The following is a 21,502-nucleotide window of genomic DNA, read 5'->3' on the forward strand; positions in this document are numbered from 1 at the left end:
TTGGATGTTTCAGTATAACGGTAAGAATGTGTCCGCGCATGCTTAGCGTACACGCATATAGCTTAGGAATGTACGGTACCATACACTCGCCGGTTTTATCTACGGGGCTCCAACTGGCTCGAGCACGGATTCGTGTGTGTTCGTTCTCTGGCTGGCTAGATAGCTTTGACTCGTGTAGCAAACATTACCTCATCGTCAGGCATAGCCGGATCCACCACAAACCTTCTCTACTTTTGATTCTTTCTCACGTTCGCCGCTCTGCGTGGAGACTGTCGCAAAAATTGCACGAAAAATATATTTTGCTTTTTCCGTGAACGTTTCTACTCTCGTTTCAACCGTCGATAAATATTTCAATCGGAGAAAAAAGAAAATTTTCCTTGTAAAAATCGATGAAATATTTTAGTTTTACGAATTTTTCTTGTTCCCCCGATTGTTCTCGCTTATGGTTTTTCGAGGCCTTTTACCGATACGATTCTTCTCGGTCGACTTTGGTTAATCTTCTCGCGCGCACAGCCCGACTCGTGTAGATAGGCTTCATGCGGTGAACATTATCTTATTGCGGGCGCAGTCGTCATGAATCTTTTCTAGTTCTAGTACTTCTCTCACGTTCATTCCATTGACCCACATTCCCGACGATAAACCAGAAATTAGGGCGAACTTGTTTATAGAAATTCTGCCTCGAAATTTCTTGCAAATTTCTTCTGCTGTCCTACATTCGTTCAAAATTTGTTTCGGCCACACCTTTTTCTTCGCCCAACGCCGTCAGTTGAGCGTTGAACTCGAAACTAAATAACAAACAATTGTAATGAAATCTCCTCAGAACAAACAAGACAAAAATCCTCGGTTAATCGTTGTTTAGGGAATTAATATTATTCAACAAAATATTGAAGTTCTTCTGGAACGCGTCGCAGCGAAAATTCTCGATAGGGAACGCGTTCAACGGGAATTACAAAAGCCAACGGTTACGGTTGCTTTCAAAACGATCCCCCGAAAGATCACGACGTTGAAAGCCTACGCGTTCAACAGAACAGTGTAGCACAATAATTGGCGCAATCGACTGGCTTGAAACAGCGAACGGTGGCAAAAGTCTACGGCATTTAAGTCGAACAAAAGCCCAGCCTTCCTCGGCTAGTTCCCTTTGAATCAGCGCCGCGATTCAAACTTAAGGCGAGGCTGAAAAGATGCTCGGCCTGGTGGAGTGCGAGCCGTGCAAACCGCAACCCTTGAAAAATTTTCACGAGACCGAGGGAGAGGGCGACAGAAGGAGGAAGAGAACGCGAGGGAGGGAGCGAGAGAACGAGCCGAGCGCGCTTCTTGACTTTGATTTATGGCCAGTTAAGAGTCGCGCATTTCTGCCACACACAGCAAATCCCATACGTGGCAACCCCCCGCGCAGTATAACCACCCGGTGGCCCCGTCTCGATTCAACAAGTGCCCGGGCCATGTTTCGCAAACCTAGATGGCCTGCGGATCCTTCATGCGAATTAGCCGAGGTCTTCATCCACGAGCCTACCACCGCCGACAATGCTTCCAGCAAAGAATACCGTCGACAGCGGTTTAACCCTTCTGTCAATACCTAATATTTTCAACGACGTTCAGCAATAATCCTCGGACTTTGTAGTTTCAAAATAACTTTGTTGGCCGAAATGCAAATTCAATCGATCGGGAATCTGTACATTAGCAAATCTGGAATGTGTCCGTCGTCAACGGAGCGCAAGAGGATTCATCCCCTTGCTGTACGATTTACCTTCGCAGCTCCGCTGATTAGAATTCGAGTAGACTCTGAAATCTTCGTCAACTCGATATTACACGGCGAGGGGTTAAGATGAAGCGCAGCAAGAAAAGCACAGTTTCACCGTCGTGGAAGGCAAAACCAAGCTCGCGGATACGATCCGTCATTGTTTTCCCCGCGATTCTGCGAATCCTCTCTCGGAGAGCTCCGGGACTGGTCGACCCTGTTGGAAGGAGAACCTTCGCGAGCGAGTCGTATTCCAAGTAGGCCACCACGGCGGATGTGCACCGTCGAGTTCGGATTGAAACGTTGGCTGCTACTTCTGCCACCACGGCTAGCGGTTGCAGAAATTTACAAACCGAGAAAACGCTCCCACTTCGCCCGTGTGAGCAACAATCAAAATACCTTGCAGACCCGGGTCAGTAGAAACTCCAACATCCATGCAAACGCCGTAGACTATCGACGAACGCCGCTGAGACATTCATAATTTACTAGAAGTAACAAAAAAAAAAAAAACTGTATTCACAGACCTATAAGAGAAATTGACAATGATCGAAACAAACAAAATTGTGTCCAAGAGGATTCGTTGATGAATGAAAAATTGGGGTTGCTGATGGCCTCTAGACTCCTGATGAAATAGACCCCTGAAATACTTGTAGACTTGATTCTCGTTAAAAGTCGCGTTTTCTCGACTTGTGAGTCGGACGTCTTGTTTTGCCACGTATCGTGAGCAGTATCATCGTGACCGATGGCATAGCTAGTTTCCTCGCAATCCCCCCCGCCCCGCTGTTCTTGCCGTTGGTACATGTTCGCTCTTTGACTTCGCCAGCAGCGGGAAAACCTAAACGCATCGATGTAACGTTGAATTATAAGCCGGCTCGCATCCCCGGCTACAACAACGCCGTTCCTCGTGACTCGGATTGTTTTTATTTCTGCTTCTCTTCTTTTGTTTTTTTTTGTTTTTGTGAAATCAAACGTCATGTGCAGACCACGTGGACGCCGACGAGCCGACGAACATGTCGGCGGTGACATCTCGCGGTAATTCGTGCAACCGTCAGCGGTTCTCAATCGGGACCGCGAATTTTTCCCTTTCGAATTTTCTTCTTTCTCTTTTTCCCTCGTTGTCGGACTGCTCCGGCCAGCCAATGTTCGGAGGGAGGAACGATTATTTTACTTACTTTCACTGGCACGGTCGCTGGATCGTGCACGTAAATCATTGATGTCCACGTGCGCTGCTATTTGTTTGGGATTACGCGTAATTGGTCGATTACGTTCTAAGTGACTTGCGTGACTGCGACCATCGGACACCGACGAGAAACGCTCGGATTGTTTGAAAACAGCTATTTCTATCGAATCGTTAACCCTTAAGTGGGACTGCGAAAATGTAACAACACTTTATTCATTTTTAAACGACTGGCTAATGAGAATCTACTCTGAACGGCTGTCTAAATCTTCCGATAATTTCTCTTAATCGTCCTTTTCATTATTTTCATCGTTTATCGCTTAGGGGTTGAAGCTATTTCTTGAAAGTCTTCTGAAAGAATTAAACCAAGGTCATACAAACGAGCTGAAGTGGAAATGATGTTGTCGTGCTATTTGAATAGTTAAATCATTTGTCTGGAAGTTTAGCTACCTATGCCCTCGGTATAGCAACGGCCGCCCTCAAAGGGTAAGAAATGGTGTTAATAATTCTCATGAGCAGCGAGAGAGATGATTTGGGACTGAGAAATTTCTTGCATATTTCATAAACACGTCAACTTTTTGCCGCCGTCTCGAACGAGGCATGGTAGGGCGGAAGAAAAAGAAGAGCCGGGAGGAAAATGAAGAAGAGCATTTCACAAGGGTCCCGCATGCTTGTTGATTGAACCAATGAGTAACAACACTCCCCTGCCCCCACTCATCCGCCATTTGCGCTCCCTCTCGTTCTCCTCCATGCCCACTCGATCATCCATTCCAACGATGACTTCTTTCAGGCCAGGGTAGGGAGACGCCTGACGTCATTCTCCAACGTCTGTCAGCGAGCCGACCCTCTGAGTCATGTCGTTTTGCCTACTCTGCTGCTCGCAACAGAGTATTGGGACTCTGCAAGGTCTTTCGTGGCCATGTCGACGAGTGGTCCTCCAGAAAATCTGCCTAGCTTATCTGTCGCGATATTTCTCATCTGTGCGAATCACAGAGACGCGCTCCTACTTCCATCGTGCGGTTCCATGGAAGCGCTGTTTCGCTGCAATCTTATATCTTGAAAGCGCTAAATATGCCCCATAGCTTCCCAGACATTTTCCATTTTCCAAGACTATTGGTTCCTTGGTGCCGAGCAGTCGTTCTAACGACGTTCTTTTCCTTTGGTTTCAGAGTTGTGCAATGATGGGTCTGCAGGCCACGGCAGGAAAACGTAAACTGGAGGGAGGTGTGGGCTGCATGGAGTTCGACATGGACATGGGCGAGAGCCCATCGAAGTTAGGCCGGGTGGAGGGTAGCTGGTGGGCGATGGAGGATAGTTATACGCCCCCGCTAAGCCAGACACCGGCGTCATACTACGAGATGGAAGTGAGTCCGCCTTGCCTGCAGATAAATCCTTGTCAGCCGACGTCGGCAAGTCAGCAGCAGCAGCAGCATCAACAACAGCAGCAGCAGCAACACCAGACGTCGCAGCAGCAGCAGCAGCAACAGCAGCAGCAGCAACAGCAGCAGCAGCAGCAACAGCAACAGCAGCAGCAGCAGCAGCAACAGCAGCAGCAACAGCATCCTACGACGCCTAGCTCGGCGCCGCCGCCTTCGACGGTGGCGCATCTGCATCATCATCCCCAGCATTACTACCATCATCAGCGCGGTCCGAGCAGTCCGGTTGGCAACAATGGCTACAGCCAATTGTCCAGGCCGCAGCCTCAATGGGGTGCGCCTCACCATTACGAGCCGCCGACGATACGGCGAGAGGAGAACGGCAAGAGTTATCTGGAGCTTGGCTCGAGTTACCGGGCGAACGAGAGGTGCTGCGAGGGCTCGAGGTCGAGCTGGTGTCGGCGCGGCAGAGCCTGCTACAGACAGAAGCGGCTAGCCGTCCTGAACATCTCGATGTGCAAGTTGGCGAGGTACCGTCAGTTCCCGGACCCGAGCCTGCACCGTTCCGTTCTCATTTGCAACACGCTCAGGCACCTCGAACGGGAGATGGAGAGGGACAGAAGTCCGCCGCCCATGGAGCCGGTGATACCGGCGCCGATCGCCCAACTCCAGCCGCCCGAGCAGGGCAGGCTAACGCCTTTTCCGATGCCGCCGACCTCCTCGAACGAGACCGACGTCGACTCCGGGATCGGCGACAGCGACGACAGTCGCTCGATCAACTGGGGCAGCGTGCTATCCCTCTCGAGTCAGTCGCCCCTCGACCCGCTGAACAACAACGAACTGTTGGACGTGGACATCGGGCCGGACCTAGACCTGGACTTCATGCCCGGATGGAAGCTGACCCCACTCTCCGCGGACGACATCCTCAGGAGTACAACGGCGCAGGAACAGCAACACCAACAACACCAACAGCACCACCAACAGCAGCAACACTTAGCGCCGGCAAGCGGTAGCTGCGCGAGCAGCAACATCGGCAGCGCCTGCGTCACCACCGGAAACAGCAGTAGTACGCACGAGTCGTTGATGTGCGTTGGATCATAGCCCCCGATTTTGACATCGTTGAGTCACCTCATCGACTTCTATCCGCTGATGCCACAGAGGAAATAATGCGCGGCTAAAACCTAGGACTGCGAGTCGAGAGTGCAGAGACGACGCGACCGTTTGTTTGTCGTGGCCGGCCCTCTCTCGGAAACGTGCGACGCCTGGTCGGCGACTCTACTGGAGGTCTTCTTTTTCTTATTTATTACTGTTCGTGTCAATTACGCACCGATTGGTTGGTTCTCTTGATTACGTTCCACTACCACCGCAACCGGCACCACCGTGGGCTCTCGCGCCCCTTGCCGGAGAAAACAGGGGCTGCGCGTCGTGACACGCTGCGCTCGCAGGTGCAGACGTAGCGGATATCATGGCGCATACCTCGGAATGTTTCGAGAATGCGAAACAGAGAGGTGATTACCATTTATCAATCGATGAGCACCCGAATTCGCGCTTTACCAACAAACGCTTCACCCTCGAGCAGGTGCACCGACTAAATCGCGTTGCGATTAATGCGGCTTTGATCCCGTTCGCCTGCTCCAGGGTTCACCCTCTTACGCTCCTCGGATAAAAACTCGGTCGTTTTCTATCTTAAAATCTGTCGGATTTTTTTCTGTTGCAAATAGACGCATCAGGTCGGTGGAAAAGTTCGTGTCCGATTCCTTGTTGTATCTTAATTGGTATGAAGATTTGGTAATCGCGCACGAACTTTTGCACCGACCTGATATTTGTTCGAACGGAGAATCTCTTGCGTAACTATTTTCGAGGAGCCTACGAGGGTTAACACGACGAAATCAGTCGTTATGTTTGCAGATTATGCATCCAAAATTCTGCTAGAACAATTTGATTTTGCATTACTAGCTGTCGTTCCTTTCGAATAGAATCTGCTAATCGTTGACGCGATTAATTGACTTTGTTAACGCGAGATCGGGTTCTCAATCGGCTTGTCCACAAACCACCTCAAATGACTATACTATATCGAAACGATCTGTTTTTGCAGTTGCACCTGCGAGTACGGCGGCACACGTATGAGTTCCCTGGTCGCTCGAAATGTCGCCACCGGCACGTCAGACAGAAATGAGAGAGAGAGAGAGAGTGAGAGAGAGCGAGAATGTGTGTGTGAGATGAGATGGAGCGAGAGAGAGAGAGAGAGAGAGAGAGAGAGAGAGAGGGAGTGGGAGAGCGAGATAGAACGAAAAGTCTCAGAGCTTTCAACGTCCACGCCCCCGGGCCGGCGATGCGGTTGACGAGTGCAAGATAGCCTTCTCCTCGAAAAATGTTTTAAGCGGCGACGCTGACGCGACAAGACCGACAGATTCGAAAAGAACGTTTCACCACGGAACGACGAACAACCATCATCGTCCCTCTCCGCACCGTTACGTTTCGGATATTCGCGGGGTGTCGGCAAATGTGATTCGGTGTGTATCGCTCGCCTAGCCGGCCGGCGTTGAGAACTCTTCAGCGACGTCCCCGGCGTCGCTCGTGACAGCCAATCGAAGTAGGAGAGGTATCCATCGATCGATGTTTTTCCTTCGGATTAGAAAGACATTAAAACCAGCCGACGATTAATCAATGCCATACACTGAGAGCAACACATAAACATACACACACACACACACACACACATACACACAAGCACACATTATAAGACGTAACCGCCGTGGCCTATACTACACATCTCATACCTGCATATTCACACGCACCGATACACCACAGGAGACGTACACACACGCAACATCTAGAACAGAGAAAGACACACGTGCATAGACATTACACGAACGCGTTCGTACATAGAGAAAGAAATCGATATGGTGCTAGGACGATTACACCCTGGTGCTTACTTCTGTATACACACAGCCATGTGCGTACATTCGCACGGATCGCCCCGCAGTCTTCGTCGAGGAGTCTAAATACGTCCTGACGTCGCGGACAGGACACGGCGTGATCGAACGCGGCTCCATCCATCCTATCACGGGCCAAAAAACCGATGTCCTTTTGCCGAAGGATCGGCGGCAGGACCCACCGTGGACGGAGACGCGTTTAAACGGAGACGCACGTTCTTGTGTTCTGGCGCCGCGACGCTTAACAAATGTACCTGCATTTTAGAAATCGGGATTAACGATATCCGGTCCCTTCGGATCGTCGCGCGGAGGCCACTGTGCGCCACTGATCTCCCGTAAATGTACTATATTACGTATAAAATAGTGTGGCCGACGGACATAGTGCGAAGGTGACCAAATTTACCTGGGGTTTTCGAGAAACTCGGCGAGGTTTAATTAAAGACTCGACAAGACAAGAGAGTATACCGGCGCGGCGATCCGCGCGTGCGCGCGCGCGCGCGAGAGAGATCTCGTCCTCAACGTCCACTGATATACATTATACCGCAGAGAAACACCCATCAGAGAGCAGCTATACTTAAATCGATAGTTAAGCGAGGTTTAATAAGCGAGTCTACACACGATTACAAACAAAAGAAAAAAGCAAGAAACGAACGATATGAATAAAATAGAACTTTATAAATCGACTGACTACTTCGCGCGCGAGAGAACAAAAATGACGATAGATAATAACGTTTTACCGGCACGAGGTGATTTAAACTGTAATTAATTCAGTGTTAAGCCGACATGTTTACACGAGACACACGTACACGCGCGCAGAGAGCGAGAGCGAGAGAGAAAGAGAGAAAGAGCGAGAGAGACGCGTAGAATTTGTACACAGAGAAGCATACACAAAGGATACACAAGCGAGACACGACTGTACATGGAGACACGCTAAATAGTTCGATGTATATAGCTACACAGTATGTGCTAAGTCGAAATAATTGTCAACCGTGGATCGCGAGCTCTGGCTCGCGAGATTTTTCGTGGTCTAAATTCGGTTTTCCTTTTCTGAATCACAGTCTCCGGAACTTGCGTCGGTGCGTTTCCGATCCTTTCGAGTCGTTTGTAATTCTTACGCACGCTGCTTTCGAACGAAAGAACGAGCAACATCGTTTCGGCGGGGAAAACGAGATGTACACTTCACTGAACCGATCCCGTGAGTTTCTAATGTCCGACGAGCAGGATACTCTTCCGATACTGTTCAAACGCTGTGGGCTCGAGTCGCAAGACTCGGACAATCATCTTCGCTCGAGTTCCTGTTACTCGTTGCCTAGCATCTGGCAGCGTCGCTACGAACGAGAATCCTGCTCGCGTTGTTCCATCATGTACGACTCGCTTGAGTGGAAGTGTGCTTGCGAATCTACGATTCGGGTTGCGACAGAAAGCCAGACAAACAATACAAATCACACGTACATACACGAGGCGAGAAAAAAAAAAAAAAAGAGAGACGCGAAACGTACGTTCTAGGTGTACCGATACGAGCGTCCGGAGTTGTTTTCTTGCATGGTAGGCCGGCGAGGAGAGAGCGTGAACGTTGGAGAGCCTGTAAAGCACGCGCGAGCCTCGGCAGCGTACGCTAGATTGTTAACAAATTTCGTCCATCGCGTTGTTGCGTCTCGCGCGCGCCATACATTGCGGTTTCCGATCATGACGCCGCCTCGTCGGCTCAGCTTGCCGGTTCAAGACACGTTTGTCCCTACAGCACGAGCTGATCGGAATTGCTCGCTGTGCGGACCAACGTGTCGGCGAGGAGGAAACGAAACAAAATACTCATGGCAGTTCGAGAACGAGTTGGCTGTCGAGCGGGGTGCCAAGCACGGGTGCAGAGGGGGGTGGATAGGTTTTAGCTCCTCGGGAACGGAATGATAGAACGGAGATTGCGCCCGTCGTGGCACACCAGATAATTTCGTACTTTTACACGGATGTACCTTAGCCGCGTTCAGAACGCGTTCGAGTACAACAACGGGTACCACGGGGTGTCGTGTTACCCGGCAGAACTCGCTGCCGATGGCGGGGCCGGAGGGGGGCGAGGAGATCGGGTACGTCGGGTACACAGAGTTTGCGCTGTACAGTGAGAGAGAGAGAGAGAGAGAGAGAGAGAGAGAGAGAGAGAGAGAGAGAGAAAGAGAGAGAGATTAGAGTGCAAGACCGTGCAAGAGAACGACGAACGAGAAAAGCAAACGCGTGCGTTCGCACCGGCGCGCATCCTGAAGAATTTCTTTCTGTTTTCGACGACGAGAAATCGGGCGTGTAAAAAACGAACAGTTGTTTTGTTTTCCTTTTTCTTTTTCGGGGGGACTACGATTTGTAAGACGTAACGAAGGAAAAGTGGAATCATTGTAAATAGTATAAATAGCGCACGCGCAGAAGTACGTTTAAGCGAAGAATAAAAGATGATATAATAGGTATAATGTGAAGAAAATATACATATAAGATATTATATATTATATATATATATGAATATATATATATATATAAACAAGAAGTATATATATAAGATTATTATATATATTTACCGTGATAAGTGATACAAAGCGGTAACGGGGACTCGCGGAATCTCGTTGTCGTTCGGATGGCGGCGCTAGCAATTTTGCGGGTGGCCCACGAGGCCCTTTTCTCCACTCAAATTCAGTTCGACAGACGTGCAACCTCGGCGACGATCGACACCGACGACCGATCAAACGTTGGACAAACGACCGTTCCGTTGTTGTCATCCACGTTCGTCCACAGCGCAGCTCTTCCAGAACGTTTTCACGTGCTCGTCGAGCGCAGATTGTACCGGTCGCCCGGCCAACGTTTGCGAGAGATCCCCCTCAGCTTCTTCAACAAATGTCCCGCTCTCCTTGTTGGAGCGATCGGTTGTCCCCATTGCTGGTCAAGGCACGATCTCGTCCGAGTTGCGTTCTTAACTCCTTACGGGACAGAGCTTTTGATAGCACCCTCGAACATTCGGACACGTTGTTCTTGATTTTTCATTTTTGTTACTGTTTACCTTTCGGTCGTTCAACCCTCTGACTGCGGCTCCGATCCGGAACCATCGGACGACCAACTGAAACACTTCACGATTATTAAATTACATGTACGATGATAGTAACAATCGCATTGTTAGATAGAACGTGTCGAAACCCTTATACGTTTCTTGAAAATGTACGAAAGGGGATGCGATGCTTCACACTCTAAATCTGCGAGTTCCGTTTCAAGGAAGTACATCTTACTTGTGCGGTTTAAAGAATGTTTACAACACGCGCAGGAAAAAAATTAAAGATCTCACGGTGTCTGAGAATAGCAAAAATTGTCACTCTGAGAAACGTGCGAGGTTTTAATTGAACAATGAATAGGATAAATTTAATCGAACGTACATATACAACTTTTGTGTGTACAGATAAAAGATCTAGAAGGAGGTATATGCACGCTTCCCGCAGTCAAAGGGTTAGAGAGAGAGATTGCCGAGGTGTGTCAACCGCATTGTCCTATGAAGAGTTAAACGAATTGGGCTGGCGCGAAGACGTACGATTAAGTTCCTATTACACGATATCTGAACGAGAATTAGTTAGCAATTAACCCGGATTAAACCGATGTGTAGCGACAGTTCGAGTGGGCCGCCTCGCGAACGAACCAGCGTCCTCGAGCTTTTTCTTTTTTCTTTTTTTTTTTTTTTTGTACGGTTAATGCTATTATTATTGCTACGATTATATCATTAATGTTATTATTATTGCGTTTTGCGTCGAACGACGGTGGACAACGGGCGCGCGGTGCCTTTGTCTGATCGTTTTAGGGGAAAGGGACCGCGTGCGGTTGTCCACGGTTCACGAACATTGTCCGAAAACAACCGAGGACGGGAGGATGCAGTTAGACTTGGAACGGTTTACCGAGACGAACGAGTCCCATTCGTGACCGCGTACCTAGGACAGGTGAAAACACACGACACTGTACATTGTAAATAGTAGCGTGGAGAAGACGGTTACAGAAAGACAGAGTTAATTAATTAAATGGAAAAAAAAAGGTGACGCGAGAAAACGAGATGATGATGTTGCATCGAAAATCGCGCCGGGCGCGTGAAGCGAATCCGCGCTCCCGAGGGACCGCGTCGATTTTCTGGCGATCGAGGAAACACTAGACGAAACTCCGGATCATCCAACGACATCCCCAGACCACCGTTTTGTCTTTTTCGTGTGCGCGAGGTCGTTCGTCGACAACGTTGCAAAACTCCCCCGAATATTACTATCGTTCATCCGCGAAAATTCGCACTGAAATCATGCGTTTTAGACGTACTTTCGCCGAAAATCGATGCGTCCCGATTGGGGGCACGTTCGCCATACGAGCCGCGTGTGCGGCCATTTTAATAGAGCTAGGAAAATTTTAAGATGCACGGTTGTATCTTCGAACGTGTGCCGATTACTCGACTGTAACTCGTGGCCGTGTCACGAGACCACGTCTAAAGAAAAAAAAAACGTATGTAGTAAAATGAGGGGAAAAAACGTATCATAGGGAACGCGCTAAAATCTGAATGGCAAAGGGGAAGGGGAAGGGTTCGGGGACGAGAGGGTGCAAAAACGAATAACTAGGGGAATGCGAGCTCGCGGCTTTGTCATTACGCGCGAGCGTTCGCCAATTTATTACGATTGCAAAAAAAAGCCGAAACAAGAAAAGAAGCAAGAATCGCAATTACTCTAGTCCTAAGTGGTCCATGAATGCACGGCACGCGGGACGCACAGTTCTCGAGTGGTTGGACACGTCGTATTTTTCTTTTTCATTCGTTTTAATTTTTGTTTCAAAGTTGTGAAGTTGTATCGCATACCGTTTTACCAAAATACCAGCAGCAGAAATCAGCATAAACAGAAAAACAAAAATGGGAATAACAAATGCAGCGCAAAAACGATTAACCTGATGAAAAGTAAAAGAATAACGCACGATATGGACAACAACAACAACAAAAACTATCAAAAACAATAAAGAGTATTATTCTATATATAATAATGGTGTTGTGATATTTTGTGAACCCCTTTATCCTCATCGGTCAATAGAAAATTAACTATTCTAACAAGTCTTGCTTCATCTAAAAATGATGTTTATAGTGGTAACTTCAGTAGATCAACAGCGAAGTAAACATGATTTTTCGATTTTATTCGAATAATTGCGGAAGTATTTTTATTTAGGTACATCGTAACAAAATATAGCGTGCGCATTATTAATGCACCGATCGCAGTAGAAATTTATTGCACAATAAATTAATAAAACTTTTTCAGTCACTCTATAAAATTGTATTCGCTTGAGCTGTTTGAGATGCTCTTAATCTATAAGGTCACTTTGTTTATGCACCGAGAGGTGCTTTAAAATGTCTTTCTTTTTCGCGAAAACTTCGTCGCATTTCTCGCAATGCAACATTTTCGCGTGATGCGTTTTCGTATGTTTCAACATATCGTTCTTTTGCGAAAATCTTCTGCCGCAAATTTCGCAGGGAAAGGGTTTTTCGCCTGTATGGATTCTTAGATGAACAGCTAGCGCTCCCTTGCGTGTGAAACTTTTACCGCAATATGTACACCTATGGGGTTTAACATCCGAATGAATTTTCATATGCTGATTGAGATTGCTGGAACACTTGTATTCCATTTTGCATATTTTGCAAACGTAAGGACGTTCTCCAGTGTGGATCCTTTCGTGAATGAGACGTGCCTCTTTGGAAACGAACGAGTCCCCGCAATATTGACACATGTGCGGCCTCTCCTTGGAATGCATAGATTTCTTATGGTAAATTAAAGAATTTTTACTAGCCAACTGTTTGCCACAAGTATCACATTCAACTCTCGTTCTTTCTCCTTTATGCAAGCGTACGTGGTTTAAAAAATCAGTTCGATTGGTGAACATCTGACTACAAGTTTTGCATTGCCATTCTGTTTGATCAGAGTGTTTTTTTTTAATACTTTCCATAATATCTTCCTCCGTATGTTTCTTCCGATGCAATTTTAATTCGCTCATCGATTTGCATTTGCACGTGCAAATCTAGAAAGAACAAAACGATTGTTTATTACTTTCGCAATCGTTCAATAGTGAATTCAACAGTGGCATACTTACACTACAAGTGTACATTCCACTATCGTTGCTATGTCTTTTGAGGTGAGTATTCATATTTCCTTTCCGATTGAAAGATGCTCCACATATTGGACAAACATGTTTATTCATTCCATGAGATAGTCTGTGTTGCCTTAATTGTATCCTCTTGTAAAAAGCTTTTCCACACTTTTCGCAAAAGTATGGTTTGTGGTCATTGTGCTGATTCATGTGTTCTCCCAAGTGAAATCTAAATTGTACACGTAACATAAATTGAATTATCGATGTTTCATTCGCAAAATTGAACAGCATTTATTAGCGTAGAAACTCTACCTAGACCTAAACGCGTTCCCACAAATTTCACAGGCGTGTCGTTTCTTTTTCGAGTCGTCTAAATGGGTTCTCTTGTGACCCCTCAGATTATTGGAGTGCTTAAAACTCTTTCCACATAAATCACACAGATACGGTTTATCTGTCCTATGCGTAGCTTCGTGAACGTCTAAACTCGACCATTTTTCATAATTTTTATCGCAGATAATGCACGCGAATAACAGTTGACTTTCGTGACGTTTTGCGATGTGATTTAATAGTTCTTTTTTGGTGCTATAAATGGACTGACAGTGACCACATTTTTTATTTGTTTCCGCCATTGCAATAATATTGAAATTATCGGTATTTTTATTAACATTGCAGTCAACTTCTGTTGCAGGCTGTTTATCCGTGATTTCGTAATTTTCTTCATGAAAAGGTTTGCAATTTAAAAGCACTAATGATTCATTAGCGTTTATACTACCAGATAATTCTTTCTGCTTCTGTACAATTATCTCATCTTCGTCGCACAATATCTTCTGATTCTCAAACATTGCTCGAGTTTTAAATGTATCTTTACAGTGTAATGATGCAATCTCGTTAATACCGTTTGCTATATGATTTTGTGCATCACTGTACGATTCAATAAGTCTATTTAATTCAGATTGCATTTCTTTTCTTATGTTGTTTGAAGAGCTAGCTTTCTTTAGAACAATATCCTCCGGATAACTCAATTTTGCGGGCACATCCTGATTCATTATTACTTCTTCTCCTTCATTAGGTGATAATTCTATAGACATAGTATGGATTGTTCTGTTCATGTACATCTCATTTATCACTTCCGAAGAACATGTTTTTACTATTTCATTGTATTTATTGTCATAATAACTTAACTGCAAAACGATAATAATATATAAAGTTATTTGTCTACAGTCACTGTACAAAATAAATATACTTACTCCTTCCTTGATATTTAGAAACTTTCGCAATCTCATATCGGTCTTTAAAGATGTCGTAACTAATAAATGAGCTGTTTCCAAATTATCATAACAATTGCTACATATTTTTTGCGGCATTAAGTCTTCTAAACTGGGATTTATTGGCAAGTGTAAACTCATTTTTTCTCTTATTTTTAATTCTATGCCTTTCTCAGTGAAGATCTCTATACCATCCAAACATGATTCGCCACATATTCTACATAAATTGGAAAACCTTGTGTTGATATCTTGATACTGGTCCATCTCAACATCTACATCACAATCTGTTAACTCAACATTGTCTGTTATTTCAATTTGCTCGTTTCTAACAAACATATTTTGTACATTTCTTTTCGCTATATCGTCTGATCCGAATAATGTAGGAACAGCATGTTGGTCTATTATAATAGGTTCAGTTTTGTTCAAATAGTAATGGTCTTCAATGTGATGAGAACATACGTAGTAATTTAAATGTAATTCTTCGTTAGACTTTGCTAAAAGGTCTGTTCTGCCAGAATGGTGTGCCCATATTTTAGACCTGAAAAATATTCATTCTTTATACATATGTAAACAATATTCAGTACACTTTAACAATGTAAGAAGAAATATTGGAACAAGCTTGCCATTTAATTACGGCATCGTTCTAATTGAGAACAATTTATTTTTTCGCAAAACTTACATATCATCGTTCGGGAAATTAATAAAAATAACGTGTGTCGAGTCTTCAGTTTCTGAAGAGTATTTACAATTCTTTGCAGCACAAACTATTTTCATTTTGCAAATACTTTAATTGATTAACTTTCTTTATTGTTTCTTATGCCCCATTTAAATAGAGCGCATCTCGTGTTAAAATTGTCAAACCATACGTCATTTATGTTGACTTTAATTATACACTACACATCACTCTCCCATTGTCGTGTACATTAAACGGTGGTCTGTATATTTTTGTATGTATAACAAAGTAGACAAAGGTAGGTATTGAAAAATCATTGTTTTATCGTATTTTTATTTTCGTATCCTGAAACGCAATTTGTGACATAAAATATAACAATGCAAATTGTCGACATAACATATCGCTAAATAGCGCCATACTTGATAGTGGAAAAATGTTGAAACTAGTAGCTAAAATTACCGACAGACCAGAGAGGAAATGAGAGTGCTCACGCCCGGGATTTTAGTGTCTCCGGTACAGTGCTGCCCCCTAGTCTACTTTTCGCCTGGACCAGAACCTGCATCATCTTTTTAGCCTGGACCAGAACTTGCATCATTAGCAGCGGACTCCAAATAATGACAGACCGTCTGTTCCACAGCACAGACATTGCACACAGCACCAGAGAGGATATGAGAGTGCTCACGACCGGGGTTTCGGTGTTCCCGATACAGAGCTGTCCCCTAATCATTTTTAGTATGGAACAGAACCTGGGCAACTTTTAGCATGGAACATTAAAAATTATGGTACAATAGCGAAGGGGGAGCTGAACGACATTATTAATAAAAAAAAAGAGTATTATAAACTCTCCTTTAATAGTATGTATAAGAAAAAAATATTAACAAATAATGGTAAAAATGATCAGGCTTTCTTCGATCATTTCTCACTTCAAGTAGCAAAGGCAGCACTGTTTGATACTCGTCCGAGGATTGGCGGCGAGGTTGGTAGCTCGGCCAATCGGTTCCCGTGCTGTTATCAGACAGATTCGAAAGACTTTATCTATAGTTGTCGCGTGAGTGTACAATCTCACGCGATACGTACAGAAATCCCTGCACCTGTTCCAGTCCGGGTCAGAGTGAAAAGAGATAAACAATATATTTCCCGAGGCTAGGGTTCTTGCAAACAATGCGCTTACCTAAACTAGTGGAATCATCTGCGGGGCTGCAGCGGCTGCGAGAAATTTCTTATCAGACTGTATAGCGCGACGTACGCCTGCAAGTAAGGCATAGTGTGCTATGTCAGCCTAAGAGCCTCCTCCTCGGGAGAGGAACGAATTGCAGTCGTATTGAGCGAGTAATTGTCGTTCGTTAAAAAATCGTCGCGAGCTCGCACGAGTCGCTTAGTATCGTCACGTCAACGTGCGCCGAGTGTTGATTCGTATTTCTGCCAAAGAATTACATAATGTACGTGCATGAGTCACAGGGTGTATAGGAGGGACGTGTAAACGTCAAAATCGTGCTGCCTGCGATTTTCTTGTATTCTAGGTACGGTAAACAAATACTGACTAGCCCGGTCGCCCGTTTCATCTTAATCGGATCTCTGACGAACGTCGATAAAATAAAATTGAATTGGTAATGGACACTCCGTCTTGCAGAATACGATCGCCATCCACTATTCCGTTCAATGTCGGTCGTGCAATGTGCTGCCATTAGAATTTTTGTAGCGAGTATGTTCATTCGCGTTAGAATCTCCAGAAATCATTCAAGACTTTCCGGACCGAAGTAAAAGATATCGATGCACTTTATCGCGTCGAGCCACCCGATAGCACAATAATAATTGCGTTCGACGGTATTGTCCAAGATTCTTGCAATTCACGATTATTGAAACAATGACAGATTGGTGTAATAGATTTCTCAAGGTTAAATGACTAATGCAGAAATGCAATTGTGACAGTTCACATAATTAGCCCTTTCTTGTGCAGCACGTTTAATCGATTTATCGTAGGCTCGAAGTTTTTAATTTGCCGGATTTTTTCGTCGTTTCCGAGCATCGTGTTCGTCGGTTGTCGTTTTACGAACTATACTGCAAATTACATACTGTGTTTTTTCGATATTTCAGCTTGGATCTGTCCAAAGAATTGTGAGGAACATTTGCAATGAACTGGAACCACTATGCTGTCTGGCGGTGAACAGGAAGGCTACCACTGAGAGATGGCAATTCTCAAATTGAAAACGTTGAAGTATAGGTGCATGATTTCATAGCTGTGGGATTGTCGCCGTTGTATCATAAAGTTTCGACCAGGTATTTGTTCATCGAACAAAGTAGTCGTTCGTACAGCATTTATTTTGCAAGAAATGCCAGCACCACCTCCGCCTCTCCCAAGCTTGCCAGAGGCACCTATGTGTGAAAAAACAGAAGTGAGCGATGCGGATTCCCTGCCTTCTTGGGCCAAGATTACCCTTACTTCTGCGGAAGCAGAGATCGAAAAGCTAATCGCTCGAAACGAGCTAAAGGATGCAGAAGTAACATATTTTTGTCAAGTTGAACCAATTTTGCAAGACGGGCCACAGTGAGTTTTAGTTTTGTTTCAGCAACAAAAATTTTACTAGATCTTGTACACAATTGAATACTGTATTGTTTTACAGATGTGGTTTGGTGGCACTTGCTATGGCATCGCAGGAGTACACAAAACCTGTCTCCGTGAGCCAACTTCTAGCAGAAGCTCGTGTGAGAGGCTTCACGCAACACGGGGAAGTATACAGCGTTGATTTCATGGGCACATTAGCAGCAGAATATTTACCCGATCACAGACCAGACATTTTAGTAGATCTGCAACAATGCCCGGACACTTTGACTCACGCTTTAGCTCACGGGGCTATGGTATTGATCCCATACGATTCTGATTTCAACCATGCTCCCTGCTTAAAAAGAGGCCATAAAGCCCACTGGGCATTACTCGTGGGTCTAATTTCATCTAGGTACAATCACATTTACATACTACTTTAAACAAAGGAATTAAAGACTGAAATAATTATTAATAAAGGTTCACAAGGATCACCGTATTTTTAACATTCTAAACTGGACTTTTTCCTTAAGAATTACCATAAGAAGCGAAAGCACTTGAGCTAATTAAATTACCCGTATTTCAGACAAGGCTATCATGTCCTAGCACGCCATGGAAAATCACGTCACTTAGCTTGCTGGCCGCTACGCGATTTGATCGAAAGTAATGGGAATTTGGAAGAGGAAGGGACAGCCAGACATGCTGGAGGATATGTTATACCAAAGGGTGGAGTCGGAGGACAAAGAGGTCTGCGCGGTAGGGCACTGGCGTTACATCCATACATATAAAATCATGTACAAGAATTTGTAGGTAATGATATCACAGTGAAAGACAGAAATTACTTTCTAACGTTACTCTGTATCCACATTACGGTACATGGTAAATATTCAAAGCGTAACAATATTTGCACAGCTGCCGCAAAATTTGTTTATGAGATGTGATGGTTCAAGGAGGGTACCATGTGTTTCAACTCGCATCACAGAATTTATTCGATATCGTGGGGAGTGATTGGTCTTCGAAATTTCGGTATCAGATAGAATAACAAAGATGATACTTTATTCGTTAAGCTCTTCGACACACAACGTAAATAATAATAATAAATATCATGCGTTTGACTTACATGCACGCGAACTATTTCGTAAAGAAAAACAACAAAAAAAAAAACAACTTTCTTTTGTGTGTCGAGTATTAAACTCTTCCTGTGATGCAATACGTACTAAGCATGCGCGTAAATTTAGTCTGAGAAACTAGATGTACGTACACGTGCATGAACCGGGCGAACGTGACGAATAAACGAAAAAAAAGTCTATAAAAATATCTATACATTAAATAGCTATCTAAGTGTATTAGCTAGGGAGTTATCGAAATCGTAACTAGCCGGGATGAACAGATCTACATAAGTATATTTATTTAGCGGCAAGAGATCGTCAAAAAGTTTTTGGGTAATGATTGTGAATATTTTTATGTTGGCATTATATGAATAAAGACTAAATCTATCGCAAGAGTCTCGCAGATTGCATTTGAGGCAATAAAACTTAATGTTCGTGTGCTATATCAGATTGAGCGCATTGCTTTTAAGATAAACGATCGCCTAAATTCGAACGATTACTATACAATCATACACGATAACTATGCCAGACTTTTTATCAAATATTATATATATATGTATATGTAAAAGTAACAAATCATATAAATGGATTTTATGTCGCTGTACCCACGACACATGTTATCACAATGTTTTGTTGAGTATCTCGAAAGCAATGTGCTTCTAAAAAAAAAGGATCTTACTGTGTAGATTATATATAATATGCTTGTTTTATTATTTATTTACTAATATGTAAAGTATGGGCGTAGTCCTCATAATTTATATATACATACATACATATATATTATCCAAATATATATATGCACTGAATTATAAAACCTGGAGATACCTTACGACTGGCTGGTTTCTTCAGTTGTACGGTATCTTAAGCGTTTTCTATCAAATCTGTCAGTAAAATGCATACAGCAGGTTCAAAAAGAGAAGAGATGCTATAAATTTGTAGACTCCTCGAATGGTTTCGAATCGACGAAAAAAAGAAACCATTGGGAGATAAAGAAAAATAAAGTGTACCCAAGTGCCGCCAAAATGTGAGGTTCATTTATTAACAGGAGAATTGTACACTGTGCCGCTTGTCTTCACGGGCGTCTCTGAATTGGTTGTCGCGGACGCGACTCGATAATACTCTGTAAACAAAAACAAAAAAAAAAAAAGAAAAGAAAAGAAAGCTCTATTTATTTCCGCGAGACGCGTTTCCGTTCGAGATATCTACGAAGATAATCAAAAGTACCATATTTTCCTGCTCGAATCTCCGGAGCCCAAATCACGTTCATTAGGAATCGTATAACGTCTTCCGTTACATAGCATGTTACGGTCTCTCGTCGCAGAGGAACATTGAAGAAGAAGGAACTGTAACTCGGTTCATGGAAATGCTTCTAAGTGATTTGTGTATCTCGGACACCTTCTCAGGAACGAGGAAAGTTTCCGCTACCGCAGGAGAAGTTTTTCTGTTGTGCCCAATTTGTGTATGCAATACGAACGAACACGCAATAATTCAATTGTATCGCCTGTGATCCAAAGTGCAACAACAGCCGAGCGGTACATATATTGTGTTACATTATAAGAGATTAATATGTGATCATTGTTAATTCTTGTTTCTTTTTTGTGTACACGCATTTTACTTATTTGTTATCGGTTTTTAGCTTTAACCATGATAAATATAAAGAATGTTATAATTTATACACATGTTTGAATACGATTTATTTTATAGTACATATATCTCTTCCGGGTCGGCCGAACGTTCCCCGCGACTTGACTCGATCGGATCCGACATCGTTCTTCTCCCTGATGCGTTTCGTTGAAAATGGGAATGATACAGGGACGAGTATACGAGGCGTTTGCAAATTTATTAGCCAACTTCGCCGAGGAAAAGAATGTATATAAAAATAAGGAGCGGTCCACTGAAAGAATCGGAGGTGGTCTTCACTTTGATTAAGCTGCGACTACACTAGCAAGTAACTTGCAAGATTTTTCGCCATAGGATGGCGGCCAGTAAGTTGGACTCACTCTCGACAGTTGTTTTCAGAGAGCGAAACAATGTATAAAATATATTTGCAAACAAGTGTACACATCTCCACAAGTTGTTTTCGCAAGAAATGTGACAAGTTACTTTGCCAGTGTATTCGCACCTTTGCTGGTCATTGTGATCATTCACGAGAAGAACGCTGGCTAATAAATCCGCGTACATCCTGCAGAAAGGAAAGAAGATGTTAATATAGGAACGCAATGGAATACTAAAAACTGCGTTACATTTATATTTCAAGCTTACAAACATCAACAACACAGTTCCATCTTTCGTTTTCGAGATTTCATAGCTTCTCCCGATTGTTGCTCTCCTCTAACACACACAGTTGCCATGTTTTTTTTTTGTTTAGTTTTTGTTAACTATTTCCCAGTTATAATTAATGTCTACTTGTGTCCTGAGATGTAACGCAACGCAACAGATTTTCTATTCACACCTGTAAATATCGTTGAACAGCCACCGAATCCACCGAACGATCACCGGGACGATGATCCATGGATCCTGCCCACGGTGTTCAAGGACGAAACTATTATACAAAGAGTACCAGTACTATTTCTACGAGACG

General features: G+C 44.1%; 3 protein-coding genes across 6 annotated transcripts in view; 2 read left to right on the top strand and 1 right to left on the bottom strand.

Moving 5' to 3' along the window:
• Window positions 1-9,677, top strand: part of Tara (SERTA domain-containing protein 2 taranis) — a 49,735-nt gene extending 40,058 nt beyond the window's left edge. The window contains exons 2-3 of one of the 2 annotated variants that reach the window (XR_013082487.1): window positions 4,085-5,799; window positions 6,387-9,677. Coding sequence is in view for 1 of the 2 variants with exons in the window: in XM_076790066.1 (XP_076646181.1) it covers window positions 4,085-5,392 (1,308 nt within the window). In the remaining variant the exon portion in view is untranslated. Of the gene's footprint in view, window positions 1-4,084 lie in introns of both variants that reach the window. The other variant, XM_076790066.1, reaches the window with a different exon arrangement.
• On the bottom strand, window positions 9,546-15,685 carry LOC143355327 (uncharacterized). The gene is made up of 5 exons (XM_076790065.1): window positions 15,280-15,685; window positions 14,583-15,138; window positions 13,648-14,516; window positions 13,339-13,564; window positions 9,546-13,266 (listed from the first exon to the last, which is right to left on the bottom strand). Exons 1-5 carry the CDS (start codon window positions 15,372-15,374, stop codon window positions 12,556-12,558), a joined length of 2,457 nt encoding a protein of 818 aa, XP_076646180.1. The 5' UTR covers window positions 15,375-15,685; the 3' UTR covers window positions 9,546-12,555.
• An 803-nt stretch (window positions 15,686-16,488) lies between these two features.
• On the top strand, window positions 16,489-20,594 carry LOC143355330 (actin maturation protease). 3 transcript variants are annotated; one of them, XM_076790069.1, is made up of 4 exons: window positions 16,489-16,793; window positions 17,368-17,818; window positions 17,895-18,227; window positions 18,399-20,594. In XM_076790069.1, exons 2-4 carry the CDS (start codon window positions 17,604-17,606, stop codon window positions 18,598-18,600), a joined length of 750 nt encoding a protein of 249 aa, XP_076646184.1. In that variant the 5' UTR covers window positions 16,489-16,793; window positions 17,368-17,603; the 3' UTR covers window positions 18,601-20,594. The 3 variants fall into 3 exon arrangements, with proteins under 3 accessions (XP_076646184.1, XP_076646186.1, XP_076646185.1); XM_076790071.1 differs by lacking the exon at window positions 16,489-16,793 and adding an exon at window positions 16,955-16,975; XM_076790070.1 differs by lacking the exon at window positions 16,489-16,793 and adding an exon at window positions 16,981-17,097.
• The last annotated feature ends 908 nt before the right edge of the window (window positions 20,595-21,502 follow it).

This window comes from Halictus rubicundus, chromosome 6 (assembly GCF_050948215.1).
Source record: "Halictus rubicundus isolate RS-2024b chromosome 6, iyHalRubi1_principal, whole genome shotgun sequence".
Classification (NCBI taxonomy): Eukaryota; Metazoa; Arthropoda; class Insecta; order Hymenoptera; family Halictidae; genus Halictus; species Halictus rubicundus.

Coding starts and splice junctions, on each gene's coding strand:
- LOC143355330 (XM_076790069.1), top strand. CDS start 17,604: ATGCCAGCACCACCTCCGCCTCTCCCAAGCTTGCCAGAGGCACCTATG. Junction 17,819..17,894: donor ATTTTGCAAGACGGGCCACA/GTGAGTTTTAGT, acceptor ATTGTTTTACAG/ATGTGGTTTGGTGGCACTTG. Junction 18,228..18,398: donor GTGGGTCTAATTTCATCTAG/GTACAATCACAT, acceptor CCCGTATTTCAG/ACAAGGCTATCATGTCCTAG.
- LOC143355327 (XM_076790065.1), bottom strand. CDS start 15,374: ATGAAAATAGTTTGTGCTGCAAAGAATTGTAAATACTCTTCAGAAACT. Junction 14,517..14,582: donor TTCTAAATATCAAGGAAGGA/GTAAGTATATTT, acceptor ATCGTTTTGCAG/TTAAGTTATTATGACAATAA. Junction 13,565..13,647: donor GGGAACGCGTTTAGGTCTAG/GTAGAGTTTCTA, acceptor TGTACAATTTAG/ATTTCACTTGGGAGAACACA.